General features: G+C 44.4%; 1 protein-coding gene across 1 annotated transcript in view; it reads left to right on the forward strand.

Annotated features, from left to right (window-relative positions):
- Positions 1-19,488, forward strand: part of LOC119382415 (coronin-7) — a 231,134-nt gene extending 211,646 nt beyond the window's left edge. Inside the window, exons 24-25 of the mRNA XM_037650110.2 lie at positions 14,981-15,067; positions 16,957-19,488. Of these exons, the coding sequence (XP_037506038.1) occupies positions 14,981-15,067; positions 16,957-16,971 (102 nt within the window). The 3' untranslated portion in view covers positions 16,972-19,488. The remainder of the gene's footprint in view (positions 1-14,980; positions 15,068-16,956) is intronic.
- Positions 19,489-19,900: the final 412 nt, after the last annotated feature.

The raw sequence follows: 19,900 nt of genomic DNA on the forward strand, positions 1-19,900 counted from the left end.
AGCTAGCTGAAACGGAGAACTTGAACACGGAGAAATGCTCTTTACGACGAGCCCAAAATGGTGGTGCCCGGTTGTGGTGTTGTCAAGCTATAATTTTGAAAAACGCTGTTTTCTTTTTGCTATTTCCACAATTTTCGCCAATTTCGCAGACGCAAAAAATTTTTATATAGCACTTCTACATAGTTTTCAGTGAAGATATTTTGGAATCAGATAGAAAAAGAGCTACAAAAACTGAAAATGCGATTTTCCAAAAATCAAATTTTTTTTTGGTCCCCCGTTAACAGTAAGACCATGTTTGTGACTAGTAATTTTCTCCGGTTATAACAGACCCATTCAGTGTTTACATAAAAGTCTGTTTTAACAATACTTGGATTTTACGTACTTCCTTTACAACAGACCAAAATCCTCTTCACTATGAAGGTCTGTTGTAATGAGGTTATACTGTATTGCTGCACATATTTACTCGCAGATATCTGAAAACTAACATAAATTTCTGGAATTATGCTTGGGAACTTGTTGGTGTTATCACGTGACTGCAATGTACCAATACTACTATTATGCATAATTAGTACGTCTATGTTTACAATATATCTATGCCAACCAGTGCCATCTGCAACTTAAAGGGCCCCTCACCAGGTTTGACAATTTTGAGCTAACGAGCGTAATGCATACACTGGGCGTTCACAATCACGTCTGCCAAAATTTGCAACGCTACGCGCCGCGGAAATGGGTCAAATTTCAAGGTGAACGCTTCTTGCCCTTGCTCTCGTGGGCGCGCGCTTTAGAGAATGAGGGGATGACGTACATGAAAAAATGGCCCTACGTCGATGGTAAGGCTGTGACGTCGGTCCTCTACGTAGACGGCCGTGCTCTGACGTCGCCACTGCGATAATTATTTGACACATGTGTCGTTTGTGTAATTTGTTGCTTGAATAGATTAATAAAACTTGAGAGAAATAATGAGACACACAAAAGGAATGTGTGCGTCTTGTTCATTCCTTTTTCGTGAATTGCAGCGAGATGCGGGGCTAATGTGCCTCCGTTTCCCATGCGTTCGTGTCCCCGCGGTTAGCGCATCGAGCAGACGCCAGCCCTGGAAGCGAAAGTAATGTTCTGGCGCGTTCGAGCACTGATTATGCTCATTTATTCTACCGCGTGCAAGTAAACGTCTACCGCGTCCAAGTAAGCGGCACTGTCTCATGAGACCGCCACTTTCGTGCCAGTGAAATGTCGCAGCGTTCGTGCTCCGTAATAGGTTGCAATCCTGATGATCGGCAAGGGCGCTTTCGACATCGTCTGCCGAAAGATGAAGCGCAGCGCCTTGCCTGGCTGCAATGCATTGGCCTTCCGGCGACGAAAAAGCATGCGTTTGTTTGTGATCGGCACTTCAAGCCGGAGGATTATAACCACGATCCGCGAATTCAAGATGGATTGAACATTGTGCTGAGGCATATGCTGCGGCCAGGCGCACTACCAACGCTCTTCGTTCCCAACAAGGTGGTAAGTGGCAAAGTTTTGTGCTCAATTAGTAATGCACGCCCGCCGTTGAATCGCATAACTGAGTATCATTCACTTGGCAGTTTGGCGTGCGTAGTGCGCCCAGTGTCTTTTTAATGTCGCATTTGCGAAATCGGGCAGAAGCAAAGAAATGCGCAGTCACTCAATATGACAGTGTTCTGCCGTGCATGTAGCGCACATCAAGTACCGCCTGTTTCTGTTGTTTAGAAAGTAAACTAACCGAGCAACATTTGCTACGGCTCTATCATGTGTTTCGCACGCACATTGTTGTTTTGAATATTTCCTTTCATTTTTTAAATGGGGCAGGATTAAATATGTCTAATGAACCAAAGTTGAACTTCCCCGCAGTGTACTGCACATAGATTATAGCGAGTTATTTTAGCCGCGACGCACGTGAGTTACAAAAGGCGACCTGATGCACCCAAAATAGCGATTATTCAAATCTGCACATTTTCTTTCGGGATTTTCTGCAATGCGTATGTGCAAAAAAAAAATATTGAAAAATACTTCCACCTTCTTTCGTTGTGTACACACTGCAGCAATGTCTCAACAAAGCAGACATGAGCGCATGAACAGTTAGTTTCATTTTTACTTGCAGCATTTGCCCGATGTGGCCGACGCATGCAGCAATGTTCCTGAAGCATCACAAACTGTAAGTCAGACGTGATATCTGAATGCAGTGTCTGATTTCAGCGGTGTCGGCGTGCTTGCAGGGCGAGAGATGCAGATGTAGGAGAGTAGCGCTGTTGTCCACAGCCTGCACTCAGACGACACAGGAAGATAACAGACATTGTACGACATCCGAGAATGGCACGCAAACGCTGACCATCCTGCGCACGACTGCTACCCAGACAACACAGCAGCGGATTTCCGGAAGTAATGCAGGTGAGCAGTGGCTGCCACGCTGACAGAGTGGGTAGCCAATAATATATAACATTAATGAGAATTAGCCACCACCCCAACGAAAGTGTAGGGGTCAAAATGTGTGGTAAATATGTACGTTTTGACGCTGTGCACAGCAGTAAAACGTACATGAGTGACAAGCAGTTGCATGACTTGCACTATTATCTGCGAAGCGGCCCCCCCTGGAATACTGCGCCGACATGCCACGTGGTCAATGTGAGGCAAACGCAAATTTTGCACAACCGGAAATTGTTTTCTCGGAAATTCATGACGGAAATTGTTTTCTCGCTTAAAACAAAAATTACTCTTTTAAAAGTGTCTGTTTATTTACACCAACAAGGCATAGTACACAATGATGTACAGGCGATATACTTATTTTGACCGTTACATTGTGAAAATGAAGGCATAATATGGGTCAAATTGCTATTTTTTCCTACTTTCACAAAATATAGTGTCACTGTTTCTGCTAGGCAGACTTCTTGCGCTTTGTGACTGTAAATAGAAGAAACGCTTCTTTGAGGAGAGAAGATGAAATTGAGCAAGCAGTTCAAGTATGGGAAAAGTAAATGTGCGTGTGTTTTTAAGAGCTCGAGTTCCGATAAGGGAGAGGTGCTGTTTTTGTGATAATGCCCTACATTATTGCAGCCACGCAGATCGACACTCATGCTCGACCGCAGATCTCAAGAGGCATGCAGACTGACAGCTGCGACATATCGTTGCCACCAGCAACACTTGAACGATCCTGTGATCCTCCTGCTTTGTCCTGGGGACTTCGGGCTCTAGCTTCAATGCCAGTGCAGAGGGCATCATTTCTGGATGCTGACGAGGCAGAGGAAATGGAGTGCGACGATGTAGGGTCGCTCGACTCCAGCTACAGGCCTTCAACAGAATCCCATAACAGCACGAGCACTACGTATGTTGCACTGAATCGTTTTTTGTTCACAGTAATAGCAATAGCAGAGTGTTGCACTTGGATAGCTCATATAATGTGTTCCTTGCATATGCGAATTTGCGAAGAAATGAGGCGTAGTGTAGCTGATAGGTTAAGCAGCATTTATACGTTCGTGCAGCGACACAATGCAATGACACTTTAAATGTTTTGACTGCACACTACTGCATTCAAGCAGAAGAAATACTAGCACATGGCTACAGGAAGACCATTTCAAGAAAATAAATTTCGGACTGCTTCAGAACATGACCAGCACATGTCCTAGCACAGAAAAAAGCGGCATCCTGGAAATTTACACCACAAAGAACGCAATGCCACGGCAGTGGTAGAACACGTAATCAGAGGTGTAAATTTTATAAAATTGAAGACCCAGGCCAGAACGCACACGCTACGTGCTGCAGCTGAGTTAGTGACGTCAAAAAATTTTCAAGTCTCATTGAATATTCACTATTTGTTGGCATAAACATGCTTGCTACAGGCTATACATGTGACTGAACAGGGAAGGTTTTACACACCTTTTAATAAGCACATATTTCAGTGACGCTCAGTTTCAAAACATGCGCTTGCATATATTAACAGTGACAACTTTCAATATGCAGCAGCTGCACCAATGCCACTGACACATTGCCACCTGCCACAAGCTGTGGAGCCTCGGAGCAAACCACGTCAACATGTACAAGCGAAAGCCATGCACAGCCTGCTGAACAGCCTTGCAAGGAACGCAAGTTCATTGTTTTTGAAAGCTGCTTACAGCAGCTTTTACCCCCTACCTGCACTATGTGCCAAATGCCCTGGCAGAAGCAGCTGTTTGTGGTTGGCTCAATGGTGACAAGTCAGAGCACTTGTAGTAACTGCAAGAACGTGGCAATGTGGAGAAGCCAGCCTCTTATCGGACAAAAACCTGCAGGAAACATCTTAATGGCAGCTGGTCTGCTATTTTCTGGATGTCCAGTGGCCACAGCGCTGCGATGGCTGCGGTCTATCAATGTCCAGGCCATAAGCTCCCAGCGTTTCTACCTCTACCAGAAGCTGTACCTGCTGCCAGCTATAAATAAGGCAGGTTTCAATTCTGCTGAACAAATACAGGCATGCAATAGTAACAGCTACAAAAAATGAATACTGAAATGTGCTCCCTTACTGTGCATGCAATGACCAATGCCTAAGTGCTGTCCTTGTGGGGTGACTAATAAGTGCATTGCATAGGCACTGCAACATTGGGCAGAAAATAGGGGTTCTTCATATGTTTACAAAAAAAAAAACTGTACAAGTCAAGAACATTGAAGTAAGCAAATTCATTGGCAAACGACATCACGTTATTATGGAGCATACGCTGCGTTGGCAGTAGAGTATATTCCATGAATTTAAATATTACTCAGGCATTACAAACAGCTGCCAAGCGTTAATATTTTTCTGACAGACTGTACATTGCGATGCGCAGCGATGCTTGTAGAACTCTGCAATTCAGGCAACTCGAGTTACATCATCAAAATTCTTGTATGCAGCTTCACGACCAGCAGCAGGCCAAGCTTGTGGCAGATGTAGCTGACAAGGAATTGGACTTGGCAGGGGATGGTCGCTGCGACTCTCCAGGACACAGTGCCAAGTACTTGACGTATACTGTCCTTGAGACCAAGACGAACCGCATCCTGCATTGTGAACAGGTGCAAGTGCGAGAGGTAATTAAAAAAAGTAATTCTGTGATAGGAATCAATCAATGTAACAAACAAACCTTTGTATGCTTATACAGACGGAAGCTGTGCCTAATAGCAATGCAATGGAGAAGGAGGGCCTGCAGCAAAGCCTGAGAAAGTTGGAAGAATGTGGCATCAAAGTCCGATCATTTACATCAGGTAATCTTAAACACTAACTATTGCATGCAACTACAGTGATAGTGTGTTCGTATATAGCAGTGAAATTGCATACATCCACTAACGAGTGTTCGCAAGCAAAGCTTTAAAAAAAGTAATGTACATGTCGCAGGGATTCTATAAATGTAACGAGGTCTATTGTGCGCACAGTTGGAGGTGTAATTCAATGGTTCACCTTTTTAAGTGCCAGCGTCTGCTGACATTGGCGTCTCGCACCATGAAGCTTGGATACGCTCAGCCACATCATTATTATGACCTGTGGTTTACGGGTGCACAGATCAAGCAACCAAGATCAGTTGCTGAAGGGACAGCTTATTTGTAAGATCTACGTACTTTTAACTTTGCGTATACGTCCTGTCATGCTTTGCAGATCGCCACCCAGGAGTCAGGGCATTCCTCCGAAAAAAGAAGCTCAGACACTTCTACGATGCATGGCACATTGCTAAAGGTATGCGGAAACACTTACGTGCAATAACTATGGGGTAGGATACTTGTAGTAAAATTTAGTTCACTTTGGTATTATGCAGAAGCTGAAACCATCCGTCACATCTGTCGCAATTGCTTTTATTCAGGTATCATGAAGAAGCTCATGGCTTCAAGCAAATCCAAAGGCTGCGCCATTATTGGAAAATGGATCAAGAGTGTAGTCAACCACTTGTATTTCGTGGCTGCAGCAGGAAATGGCGATGGGGACCTGATAGTCAGCATGTGGCGTAGCATGCTCAATCACATCTGCAACCAGCATGTGGGCCACCAGGGACCATTCACTGCTTGCTTACATGGGCCCCTTGAAGATAGAGAATGGATGAAACGAGGTAAGTCCAATAGGGGAGATTTGCTAAGTGTTCCTTGTATAACATTGGTGCATCTGTACGTGAATATTTGCATGGTTCAACACTTATGCATGCATCATTTTTTGTCACAAGACGCCAAAATCGGGCATTACAAATACTGCTTCCTCTTCATATCATTTTACGAGACCAATTCTTTCTTTCCCGTAGTTGTTACACTTTCGGTAATTTTTTAAAATTCACCAGTAAGTTTAGCTTGGACATGCTTGTACATATAGGAAAAAAACACGGTTTAAAGGCGGGTCGACAAGTCACCTTTTGTAAACGGTCTAAGTTGCACACTCAACGAGGACGCTTGGACAATTTTTCAACGAAAGCCTTTGGCATTTAGGCCACATAGACATTACATCTTCAAGAGCGGAACTTTGTCATCCGCGTCATAACAGGCCGCAATAATTGACATAAAATGGGGTGAAACAGCATCAACCTATGTTGTCGATGAAATCAGTTGTAAAGCCACAAATACTGGCCTGCTGGTATTGCAATATGTTACTTTCTAAATTTAACCACATTCTCTTATGGCAGATTCTCTCGCATTCTCCAAGATGCGCGCCATTCTGGAATGTCCACGCCTGCTGAATGACCTGCGCCAGCTATCCCCAGATGTCCAAACTTTTTCACTGGAGGCATTCAACAGCTTGCTCATCCGCTTTGCACCAAAGTCAACAGCATTTTCGCCATGTGGGATGAAAGCAAGGTGCAAACGCAGTGCAAAATATCTGCAAGGCATTTGGTGATGTTTATTTAACTTTCATTCCAGGACAAGACTCGCTGTAATGCATTTCAATGAGAATGCGTCCAGAATGCAAGCCTGCGACCGAACAGGAAAAGAACGTTGGAAGTGCAGAATGAGCAAATCCAAGAAGGGACACTTCACTGCTCGCAAAGTCATGACAGAGGCCACATATCGTACGTAGCCATCTATATAGTGAACCTGACTTGAAATTTTCATTGCATACTAGTCAAAAAAAGACAAGCAGTCGCAACATTTTGATGTGCACAAGAACGGCTTCTAAAACAGTTCCTGCTATTTTATCCATAATGTTTCTGTTCGTTTCCTCACACAACATAACACAGATTGTACAGTTTCATATACTACGTTTGTTACCAAGTTGTATTGCATCGTATCAGGCAAGAATTAATGTAACAGTCAGTCAAATATCAAGCAAAGCATTATTCCGCACAGCGCAATTGTGCAGAACTACATGGCACCACTTTTTCAGGTTATGTCAACCGGCTGCTAGTTGATGTGATCAACAGGTGTACAGCTTCTTCACACAAAGGTAGCCAGCAGCTGAGCACACAACAGCCACAGCGGTGCATGACTGATGACTACGACAAGCCTGACAAAACAGCATTAGTCGCACAGCTGAAATCGAGGTTTCAATGAACTATTCTATTTGTCCGACGTGCATGTGGTGCTTCTTTATAGTCAGTGGAGGCAGGGCATTTACACTGCGTCTTGGTTTTTGTACATCGATTACTTCAAAGTTTACAGAGACTCACTCACTTTGAACTTTGTAGTGGGCCAGAGCCTAGCCATGCTCCAATTAGAAGCAAGGAAAAACAACAGTTGCTTTGATGCCTGAAGGCACAAGTGTCGTACCAGAGGTGGTATTTGCGGACTGTTCATGATAAAAGTTCTGCTCTTTTTGTTACCTTGTATAAGCGAGATGCCTTTATGTTATTGTGGTTTCTCACTGTTAATTAATTGTGTTTTTACAAAAATAAAATTTCAGTTGCACCTCAGTACCACTGTTTGTCGTTTCTTCAGCTTAGCCTTGCCCTGTTTCTTTCGTGCAGTGTTGATAGTTGCAGTTTAACTGCACATATGCTCTCAAACGAGAAACTAAAGCACCATAAACTGCTTCAAGCAAACAAACAAAAGCCATCGCACTAGTTTCGTGCGTACGATACTAAAGTGACAAAACATTCGTATGTTCAGTAAGGTCACAAAAACGCAGCGATGGTGTCATTTCTAACCTATGATCAATGTGGTCACAAACCTTGGTTGTGTGTGTGTACGAGAGAAAGATTACGTAATAGTTACCTAGTCCAAATGGGGGTGTTGAAAGCCGACGTATGTCGCCGAGGGATACTCGTGCCTGATCCTGGCTACAACACATGCAGGCAGAACGACCCTGTTGTGGCGGCCAAGTCGCTTCCACACCCATTTCGTGAACAGCCGGTACGCGACGAAGCGGTACTTCCTGTAAACAGACAAGCACAGCATCAAAAAGTGGTTCCAATTACCAGCATAGGCGTAGTGTTCCTTGTACAAGTACATTAACCTGAAAACGGTAGCGGCCGCATCCAACTGCACGTCAAAATACCGTGATAACTTGGAGCCAGCACGCTCGCAGGGTATTATTACCTTTACACGCGGGCCTTCTGCCACATCCGTTTGGGGAGGGAAAGCAGATAGCGCACGTAGCTGCACTTCAGCGTGCCGGTAAACACGACACGCTTAAACGCCGCAAGTTTCTTACTTGTGGAGCTCCGCATCCATCTGAACGTCGAAGTCTGCCAGGATGTAAAACGTCGCCTCGAGAACCGCAGCATTCAGGCACACGCTTGAAAAGTCCGCATGACGCGTGATGCAGTCGTCGTTGCCCTTGGCAACAACTTCCGGCACCACACGGCAGCACACATTTTCTTCTGCATTGGTGCTTGGCAAGCAGTGCCCACAAAAGCACCTGCGTCGAAGCGAGTGTCACAGTTTTAGTGAAAGCAGTGCAACACTCAAAAGCCGGACACCAACGTATTCACTACTGACAAACTCTAAATGTGAAAAAGCTTGAACACACTCAAGCACTGGAGTAAGGAACAGTAAGTACACGAAGTGGACTGAATGTGATATCACGTACCAACGCACGTCGTCTCCTTCGCCTGGAGAAGGTGGACTGTCGGGGCTCGGTGCATCGTCCCTGACAGCAGTTGCAGGGATGCGACGCGGTGTGTCACGGTAAGGATCCATTATCCGTGCCAGCCTTTCTAAACGAGCGCGCACCGAGGCATCCATCCCGCAGAAACAGGCAGGAGACCACAAAATAACGCTGGTCAACAAAACAACGCCGCACGCGTCCGCACGTGACCTGGCGTGCGCATGACGTATCCATGCGTATGCATCATGTGATCCCCTCGCTCGGATGCCGGAGAGGGTAGGGAAAGGATTTGGCTTGCGAAGCCTACGCGGGGCGAGCGGCAAGGGTTTCGAGCTCGCCTCCTCGCACGATGGTTTCGCGCCGCTTCAAAACGCCTGTTTTCTCAGCTCGTAATAAACCGATTGAAAAAATTCTTGTGGCATAATGATCTTCATCGGACACACAACAACTGCCAGCGTCTAACTAAAATTTGTTATGGGGCCTGGTGAGGGGCCCTTTAAAAGTTCTTCATCTTTAATTCCTCACTTCATGGCTTATGCATAATTACCACATTGAAAATTAAGCCCAGCATTATGGCTGCAAAGTCAACTTGAAATTAGGAAATCACGTGCTTAAAATTAAAAACGTCCTATAAATTGTGGCTGGTGGCTTGGCACATTGTATCCAAGGACATCATATGCCATGAGGTTGAATAAAATTTGACCACGCACGTATAGAGGCTGTAAAGCAGTCAGGACTTAAGTTCATAGTTAAAAGAAGCGGGAAAACAAAACCACAACACACATAGGAATGAAGGGGACAGGACAACGCATTACTAGCTACTGAAGTTTAACACGTGTTTGGCATTTTTAGACATGTTTGTGCTCTTTCTGCAATTGCGTGATTCTTTAAGTTTGTAATTTTTTTCATACTGTGTGTGTATATCTTTCTGCAGTTTGCATTAAACTTCAGTTGCTAGTAGCGCATCATCCTGTGCCTTTCATTCTCACTTCTCTGTGCTGTGGGGGTTTTTTCCGCACTTTCTTCAACTATGAATACACATCAACTCGCCCAACTGTCCATATTAGGATGAAGTTTGCTGAATAAAGCTGGTATCACTAAGTGTCATTTTGAACAATGCGAAATTTTCAAATGCACATGTTACTGGAAAGGCTGCACGCAGTGTCATGCATAACACTCTGCATCAATCCCAGTATTTGCCCGAATGCTGCAAGATGTAAGAAATGTTCGAGATAGTATACAATGAGGCACAGTGGAGTGTTCCCACAATACACTGTCCCGTACACAAGCAGTGGGCGAGCAACTCTTGCTGCTTTGCCAGAAATGTCGTCCTGAAAATGATACAAAAGGGTCCATAAAAATGAATTTCTCGCCAAGGACTCACACTTCACTATACTTATTGCAGACCTTTTAACAAAACATGAAACAAATGCAAAACTGTGAGGCTGCTAAGTAGTTCCTTGTCAACTTTTCAAGTACACAGGGCGAAAAATACACGAAGGTAAAGAAATGCAAAACAACACCAGAAGTGTTACTCTTGTCCTATGTACCACCATTCGGGTAGATTTCGATGTCAGTCAAGTTAGCATTATAGTGTAAAGGGGTGTGAACGTTAGTGAGGTTCACTTCGTATTTAAACACGTTGGACACTAGATTCTTGATCAACCACAGCTGCTCTGTTTAGGACTGAATATTGGGCAACTTGGTATTGATTCATGGCAAAAATTAACAGCATACTTGTAATGAGGACAAAAGAAGACCTGGACACAATATCAGCGCTTTTACCTTGTCAGAAATTGTGTCAACAGTGAGAATACTTTGTACAGATGATAAACACTATGGCAACATAATGCAAAACCAAAATAAAGAGAGGGAAGAAACAAGGTGGTTCAACAACATGGTTCGACAGATTCAACTGACATGAGTGCGATTAAAATAGCCTTGCACAACTAACATGTCTATAAATGTCTAAAGGCTATAAATATGTACATGTAACCCTGGCAAGTTCCAGTGCTGATATGTGACTAATGAAGTGACAATACCATAAAATGCATGTGCTTCACAAAACACACCGTCACTTAGCGGATGTCTGTCACATCATATGGCCATAATTATGTCACGATTATGTCACATGTTAACACGCACAAATTGGCATTGAGATGGAGGATAAAAAAAAAAAGCAAATCAAGCATGAAAACAGCACAAACAGAAAACAAATTTGGCCTCAATGCACATTTCATCACATGGCAGCGTGATAATAGCGGCCGGGTGTTTTTTGGTTAAGTATATACTCCCTGAAAGCACTCTGCTTCATTTATGCTTTATCGCAAGCAAGGAAATTACGTCGTGCAAACATCTTTTCACATCGTACAAACATCACTCGCACATCACTCGCCGTGTGAAGCATGTGCTATATTCACAGGAGTTTCTAAACACACATCACACATCATCGCTATGTGAGCTTAATGACTTTTCCTTTTTTTTTCGATTTTCATTGCAATTTTCACATGATGTAGTGTGCAGAACGACACCTACAGCTGCCAGAGCGACGATAAGGACGTGCGAACAGAGGAAACATAAGCATTACTTACCACTTGTGTTCCTGATGGTACCGCGAATGCAGCATGCCCATTATCTGTTTGGTAATATACACAGCGGCAGGCTCGCTTGAGTCACCAGGTCATACACTATGGCACTCGCAGTGCGGCATGTTGCACTGTCGTCAGACCACGCATTTCACGTCCAGTGGCGAGAGCAGGCAGCACAAAACATGCACACACGGCGAACACAGCTGGGCAGTTCAGAAGCGGCATTCGCAAGGCCAAGGTAATCTCATGACGGCTTCGCTTTGGCGTCCTGCATGCTGCTGGGACCAGCCTACGGTAGTTCTCTGCTGGCAACTCTCTTCTCGCGCTTCTTTCTTGCTTTTTTTTTTTTTTGTCCTTTGCGCACGCATGTACCGCAACGCTTTCTCTCATCTCGCTTGTACTCTGACGCGTCTGATTGTCTGATTTCCTCGCTCTTGCTGACGAGCAGGTGGGCCGCAGCCATCCGAAGGTCAAAGGCCATTTTTTCTCACTTCCTCCCATTCACAGCGGCCGCTTAAAAAGAATCACACCTTTTTTTTTTTACGTCGGGCTTTCTCTGCACAGGATTTTATTCCGTGCGTTGAGGCACACCGTCTCTGACCAGTTCGTTATCTTAAAAGCGTATGCTGAGTGTGCATGCTGTGCTAATCCGCCTCGTCGAAGGCTTGCCGGCTTTTCCTTTTAGTTTAATTTAGATTTGATGGAAAACGACATAAGCGAAGTCATTCTGTGGTCGAAGTGCTGCGTGAACTGAGCCCAACGATCCAAAGTGTGCCCTCTGCAACATTCCGTACGACAATGTATACCGGTCGACAATACGAAGAAATTATTGATTAGCGCATTCATTAATTCATTAAGCATTCTGAAAAATTTGTGCTTTCTTATGACAACACACTTCTTTCCCCCGCACAGCTGCAAGCATGCCCGCCAGTACTAAAGGCATTGTAGAGAGCTTCAGAAACATACAAAAAGAAAACATGACAGAGGAGGTGAAATGGGAGTTTTTTCTTGGTCTCGTTCGTGATGAATGACGTGAGATCGTGAATTTACCTCCTTTCTCCCTCCTTTTTATCCACATAATTTCTTAACGAAGTAAAATTGAGGATGCAGAACCTTATTACACCCACCTCATTACACCCTAAGGGAGTATGGTCCAGATGCAGGTAGTATTGAGGAGGGTTGCAGCCCTTAAAACACCCAACAGGCTAGTTTGCATTTGCCATGTACGACACACAACCTCTGTTTCCCTCGTTGAGTGACAGCTGCCGGTTCCCGAATTGTAGACCTTAGTGGTGTGTCACTATAAGGGTCGAAACCCTTTTCCCGTGTCGTACGTTCAATCTGTGCTCGAAGCGCGGGATCTATCGGCGTGCTGTTACGCCTGCTGCTGACGTACGCGCACAATCGAAAACAAGCCGCACACAGAGGATGTAAGCATGCGCGCTTCCAAGCCAGTAGGCGTGTGGCTAAGGGAAACACAGCGGTTTGGACGACAGTATTCAATGCAAATAGATCGCATCAACACCTAGAGCCCAGGCAAGATATGCCATGCAGCAAGAAGCAGCCGACCGGAGCTGTTAGTTGCCAGCAGCAGCCATCAACACCGCCAAGTTAGGCAGAAAGGAAACCACACAACATTGAAGCGAGGTGACTTAATGCACTGGGCGGGGCACTTCGAACGGCACTGCCCTCTCCTCCTGAATGAAGCGAGTTGAGAGGGAATGCGTCAGGTAAATGTAGCGATCACTATATCTCCGGTCCTACTTTAGCTTTTCGAAAAATTCTTTTGGTTCTATATTCCTGGGAGGCATCCGACACGTTCCAAGGTGTTCATGAGCCCCTTGAACAAGCACCGTCATGGCCTTGTGGCGGTCCATGTCACCAAACTTATTGACGTGCCTCCTCACTTTGCAACGTAAAGAGGAGATTTAAGATGCAGGTGTCAGCAGATTCTTTGCTGGGACTGGATGTAAGAAACGCTATTCGTAGGAAAGAGAGGAATGTATAAGCCCTTACATTTAGTGTGGTTCATGAATACAGCTTGTAGTGCTACCCCTCCTTCCCATTATTGTACTAAAAATGGAGCATTTCTTGAAAGGACCCTTTTTCATATTTCTCTCCAAAGTCCTTCATATTTTATTATAAAATTTAGTGCGTCGATTAAGAATGCTTTTGACCTTCACCTGGTATAATTTTTTTCTGGAACCTTAGTTTTTCTTTCTTTTGAGAAACAACTACTAGGTCAGGATGTACAATTAGATGTACCTTTTCTAGGAAACAAAAAACAGTGTGACCACGAAATTTTGCACACTAATGCTCAGTCATACTGGCTTTAATCTTTATCAAAAAGAATAGGTTTACCTCGCCACAAAAAAAATATTGCTCTCAGTCATTACATAACGTAAGAGAGACTTTCCAATTAATCTTTTTTTTTTTTCTGAATTATAAATCAAGCATTAGGTTTTACGTTCAGACTATTTGGAAAGAATTTTGGTATAATCTCGGAAAGTTTCAGTATAATCGGTCTGATAGTTTTCAAAAAAAACAGATCCATCGAAATTCTACATTTTTTGCCGTATGGTAGTGCAGATCGTGTGAAAGGACGAACACAAAAACAAAAGGACAGCACAGCACTTGTGTTGTCCTCTTGTTTTCATGCTCGTCTTTTCACCCAGTGTGCACTGCCGTATGCCGTAATGATCAACCAACTAGCCCACTAGTACATTTCATGAAAACTTTTTGAAAATTGAAGTTGAGAAAAATGCCATTTTATGTTCAAAAACACGTGCGGAAAGTTCACAAAGGACGAGGTGAAGGATACGGACAGAACGTGGTGCTGTTTCCTTCACCTCGTCCTTTTTGCACTAATTAGTTATGTCTCGAATCAATTCGTACCAACTAGCCCAGCTGTGGTCTTTAATGCTGCTCTTGGTTTATAGCAGTAATCTGCTCCCATGATGACGCACAGCCAATGCCGGCAACTTTGAAGAGTGTGAGGATGGGCCTCTGTGAAGAGGAGGCACTTGAGAAAATGGCAAGCTGGGTACAACTGCAAGATCTGATTGAGCTGTTCGTAGCACTGTTTGCTGTATGTGCTTGTTTCACCAAGCCCGAGTGGTGGTGCCTTAAGGGCCACTTGGTTGTTACCGTTTCAAATTTCACTGCAGAACATGTAGCCCTCGGCAAGAGACCTAATTTTGCACCTAAACTGTGGCATAGAGTGGTACTGTGCCAAGACTGAGAGTCCGAGGCCTTTGCGTTCGCTCGTGGTCCGCAGAATTGCTTAGAAACAGGGACACTTTTACCAAGTAACATTGGCCAACCTCTTTCAAGCTTTGGTCATTGGATGAGGCTAAGTGCTGCATCTGTTTGTTACACAGTGGTACAGTGCTTAACACTGTGGATGTTGTTTACACAGATTATAAATTCCATGAAGTCCAAGATAACCAACCATCATGACGTCCTCCCACAGGATATGTTTGAGGGTGTGGATCCAAAGGAATGGGTGAGTACACTCTGCTGAGCATCTCTGCTTATTTTGTTTTTGAAGCCTGCTCAAAGTGCAGTAGAAGAAAAAAAGAAATACCTGCTAAAAGACATCCTAATAGATTTGTGTACATACACAATCAACACCACCCTGCTTTTGACACTTTTGTTAGTTTCGGTTTAATTTGTAAACGAGGCTCCCCTGTGAGAGCTGAGGCTAGTATCTTACGTTTTATCCTAGTGCTAGCTTTTGCATCATTTTCAAACCTGCCTGTGTTCAACTTATTCCTTCCAACCATCAGTTACAATTTATTTCCTTCGATATTGCATGCTGCTATTAAGGTCTCAGGAAAGAAAGAAAAAGAAAGCATGGTACACAGTAGAGATGGAAAGGTGTTTCTGTTGTGCTTTTCATATCTCTGGCATCCATGTTGTTTTTTCTGCTTATAAAAACCACTAATCATGTGCTAGTTTTTAATGGCTCGCATTCAGAGAGCATGTGTAGACCATCAGAAGACATGTGGTCGTTAAACAGCAAGAGACATGGTGAGTGAGAGCGAACGCTGCCAGAGTGCAATTCATATTTGGGACTGAAACAAAAATGGCTGGAAGTGCCACAGAGTACTGAAAAATGCTTTCCTTCTTTTGGAGCCATCATGACAGCACCAGTCGTCTTTTTGTTATACAGTTAAAACTCAGATCTAACGAAACACCATTTTACAAATATCCCAGTTTAACGAAGAAATGTCCATTTCCTGGCAGGTACTCATAGGGTTCAATGTTGTAATAAACGATAATGTCGTACCACTAAACCCAATTTAACCAACTCTTTTCGGAAATAAATGAGCAAATCATGTTGTGATATCCATCTAATTTTGACTCAGATGGATTTCTTTTTCGAGCATCCGCTGTAACTTTATCACAATAAAACATCTAGCCGTCCTAGTGACGACCCTAGTTTTTTTCTGGTGGGGCTGCACGTCGCGTCCATGCAAGGTTTATGTGACAGATGTCTTGTTCACTGCATTCGTTCTGCTTGTCTTTGCATCTCAGCAGCTTGTCACGTGACAGTCTACGTTGCATCTATCGTTCGGACATGAGAGGATTCGAGTCTGGGCAACGTGGGGCGTGTGTTAGTGGCATATGAAGTGCCGCGGTAGCTCTCGGGTTTTGCGACGTTGCAGTGTTAGATTTCAAAGGACCGAAAAATTCTTTTCTCAATTTTACAAACTTCCCGATATACCTAGATCACTCCGTTAAACGGAGTTTCAACTGTATTACCATTTTTTGTGGGTCTGGACTCGTGCTTATCAACAGTGCCTATGCATTAAGGGCAACAAACTCTGGCCACTGCCATGTGTGGCCATGTAGCTGCACTGCTTTGGATACAGCACTCTTTGGCAATATCTGGTGCTTGTGCCAAAGAAAAACCATTAATCAACATCACAAGTTTACGTGCAAAGCTGCTGTACTTGCAAAGAATTGTCATTTTGTAGTAATTTCATTGCATAGTCAGTGTAATTTGTGCAGATGTAAATGGGTTCTTGAAATGTTTTAAGTTAGAGATAAATTTACCTATAATGGAAACTCTGCAAAGCAGAGAACAATATGCTAAGCATTACCTAATGGCGTCGCGACGCAAAGCACCTCCCATGCCCTGTGCGCCTGTACCACTTTGTTCCGATGCACAGCCACACCAGATGCACTGGCATTCTGCGGAGTGCAGCCATGCTCATCTGTGTCCACCCTAAGAGTGGATGACCCTGTACATTCAGGCATGAGCGGCTACAGTCTGGTTACAGTTTGACAGTGAAACTCGTTCGCCAGCTCTTGACGCATTCCTCCCTCTTCTTTGACAAATGCACGTTTACGCACAGCATTGCTCAAGTTTGTGGTCTTTCTCTGCAGGACGAAGACGAGTGAACTGCAGAGGCAGAACGAGAGCCCACCTCACTTTGCACAATCGGCTTTGGGAGAGAGTGCCAAGTTGAAGCATCAAGAGAAAATTATGTCTAAGTTATTGCAATGTATTCAACATAGTTTCACTTGAACTCTTGTAAATTGTCTCCACTCTTGCTTCCCAAGAAAACTGCCTGAAAAGTATCATTAGCACTGCTTGTGTGAGCTTTGTTTGACTAGTAGAAAGATTGTGGTGAAGCCGCCATTGCAGCCAGAGTCCTTTTTCTCCTCCTGAAAATGTCATTTTATGAGCAGGCATACCTTATTGTCTTGCTTATATTTTAAACCTTCTCTCATTTTAGTTTAGTGGTGGAAAATGTGTACTCTTCTATTTTAGTTTAGGCTAAGAGTAATGTATTAAAGAAATAAACAAATTTGATAAGATGATGATTGAAATGACACTGATCTGGAAGCTTAATACTCATGGAGGAAGGGCTTGGTCACCATTTCCAGGTGTTGCATACCGTGTGTTTCTTGCTCACGGTAACATTTTTTGTGTAATGTTCTTGTTTCCTTGAACTGAATGTGCACCATTGTGATTACAAGCATGACATGATTTGTACCACACGCACTAGCACTGTCAAGGCAAAGCATATACTTATTAAGGCTGTATGACTGCTTAACTAGTCAAACTAATACCTGAAGTCTGCAATTTACCGAGGCTGGTGTATATTCCGAAATGACCTGTCTGCAGGCAACGGAATGCTTGGTATCATCCCAACACAACTATTAAAGATTTTTTGAAAGCTTTCTTTTAAACTGCTTTGGGTAATTCTTTTCCTTTCAGTGCTGTGTTGTCCTCAAAATAATAAACTGAGAAAGGACTACATTATACTAACCGTGGTATATGCAATGTACCCTTACACTTTCATCAGTCCAAGCTGTGTGCTTTGTTTGCGGTTCAGGCATTGTGCGAACAAGTTCAAGTGTGATGCACAACACAACATACAGAAAATTTTTAGATGCGAAGTATCTCTTGCTCGGGGGTATGTCCCGCGGCGTGGGCGTCCGCACTCACTATGCATGCACAACTCTCCTCCTTCCCTCTCTCCAACAGCTGCGCGTTACCCTCTCCACTTCTCTCCCAGCAGCTGCTTGCGCTTCTCCTGCGTTCTCGCTTCTGCTCTCGCGGCGCATGCGCTACTCTCCTCCTCTAGTCTCCTCTCCTTCAAGCGAGCAGAGCGCTGCGCGCGTTGTCCAGCGCTTGCTTCGGTTGACTCCTCTGAAATGCCGGCTCCAGAGACCGAAATTCTCTCCTGCGCAACGCCGCGATGAGTGCCAGCGCATGCGTGTCCCCTCCCCCTCTCTCTCCTCTCCTACGCTGCCTCCCCTCTCATGCGCCTGTAGACCGTGTTCCCCGCTCGCCCTCTGAGAATTAACGGCCAGGCTAGAGGGAAGACACGATGCGCGTAGTGTTCCTCTTCGCGTTCCATGACGCAAGGTCGGTAGCATGCCCAGCGAACGCCAACGGAACACGATCGTGCAAGTGCTCCGGCTTCGCATCGCCTCATGGTCCCCTTTAGCGGAAGATGGTGTAATTTTTTTTTGCTTCCTTCATTCCCAAGTCACTGAATACATGTCCATGGCCGAATACCTTTTAACCCTTTCAAGGTCAAAGACGTACATGTACGTCATCCTTTGTATTTTAAAAAAAATGCGCCTTTTTCGATCATTTTTCTTGCTTGACGTGTGCTGCCACGTTGTAGGAATACATAGAATTTTTTTGTTGCGCCGATGTGTCTCCATTCTTTTTATGCTTTACTACAGCGGTGCACCGGATAGTTTGTTTCATTCTTCGGCCATTTCCCGCTTGTTACGCCCGCAAAACTGATGGCTTTCTGGTTTAAAATCTTTCATAAGGTGACTGATTTGTTACTATTTCATTTATTGCTCTTTGGTACGCGATTACGCCTGTTTCCGTGCAGGCGCCGAGTGACACAAACGATGCCGCTGTGGTTGCGTTTCCTGTTTCGGGGACCCACAAAAACCGCTTCTGTCTTGTTAGCGATAAGACGAAGGATTATTATAGGTTTCGGACTTTTTTTCGCTTTCCGGACGCACTCACAACTACACAGTTTTCTTCAGTGCGCTCACCCATGCAGTTTCCTTGTGCTATGGAAGTGTGCATTGGTGAATGTGCTGCAAGTGAGCAGTGGCGATTCCTCCAAATTGCCGCTCGACTGGCGAATCGGCATCTGATTCAGTAAATGTCAGCCCGTCATACGAGACTTTACTTACTAGTTAAAACTCGGATGTTGATGAGTGAGCGACATTTCAAAAGCGCGTGCAGCGAGATGATGCTGTCTGGATCAAAAGTGACTTTTCTCCCTCTGTGTTTCCACCTGACGCCACTTCACGCACTTATTTTTGTACGTCTGTGAACTACACAGCCGTTTATTGCAACGCATAATTTTTTAACGGTCGTATGGGTTTTTTTAGAATTTATCTTGCTGTTACTCATGAATAAACCATGTGTATGTACAAAAGAAACTATTTTTTTTTTTTCACTTTATGGTCACCCTAAAAAAATGACAATTTTTTTTCTGAAATAGATTCGCCTGAAGAATTTACATCGGCAATAAATAGAAAAGGCGAACGCTTGAGACACAGGGAAGCTGCCCTCGTACTCTGGGTCCTCACGTTAGAGCTCATACACACGCAGCATTCCACTCACGGTGATTGGCACTATTTTCTCGTCGTCTCTTGTTCTCTCTTTCCCTGGCCACGTATTCTGGATCTGCTTGTCGCTGCCGTTGCCGTTCTCGTACAGCAACAAGCCTCGCTTCACTATGCGCTGCTTCCCATGTCCCATGGCTGTATCTGATCGAGCGGCGGAAGTGCGGCAGAACTCGGTTGCGCGAGGTGTCTCTGTCACTGGGCGTGGCTTAGTGAT

This window comes from Rhipicephalus sanguineus, chromosome 2 (genome assembly GCF_013339695.2).
Source record: "Rhipicephalus sanguineus isolate Rsan-2018 chromosome 2, BIME_Rsan_1.4, whole genome shotgun sequence".
NCBI lineage: Eukaryota > Metazoa > Arthropoda > Arachnida > Ixodida > Ixodidae > Rhipicephalus > Rhipicephalus sanguineus.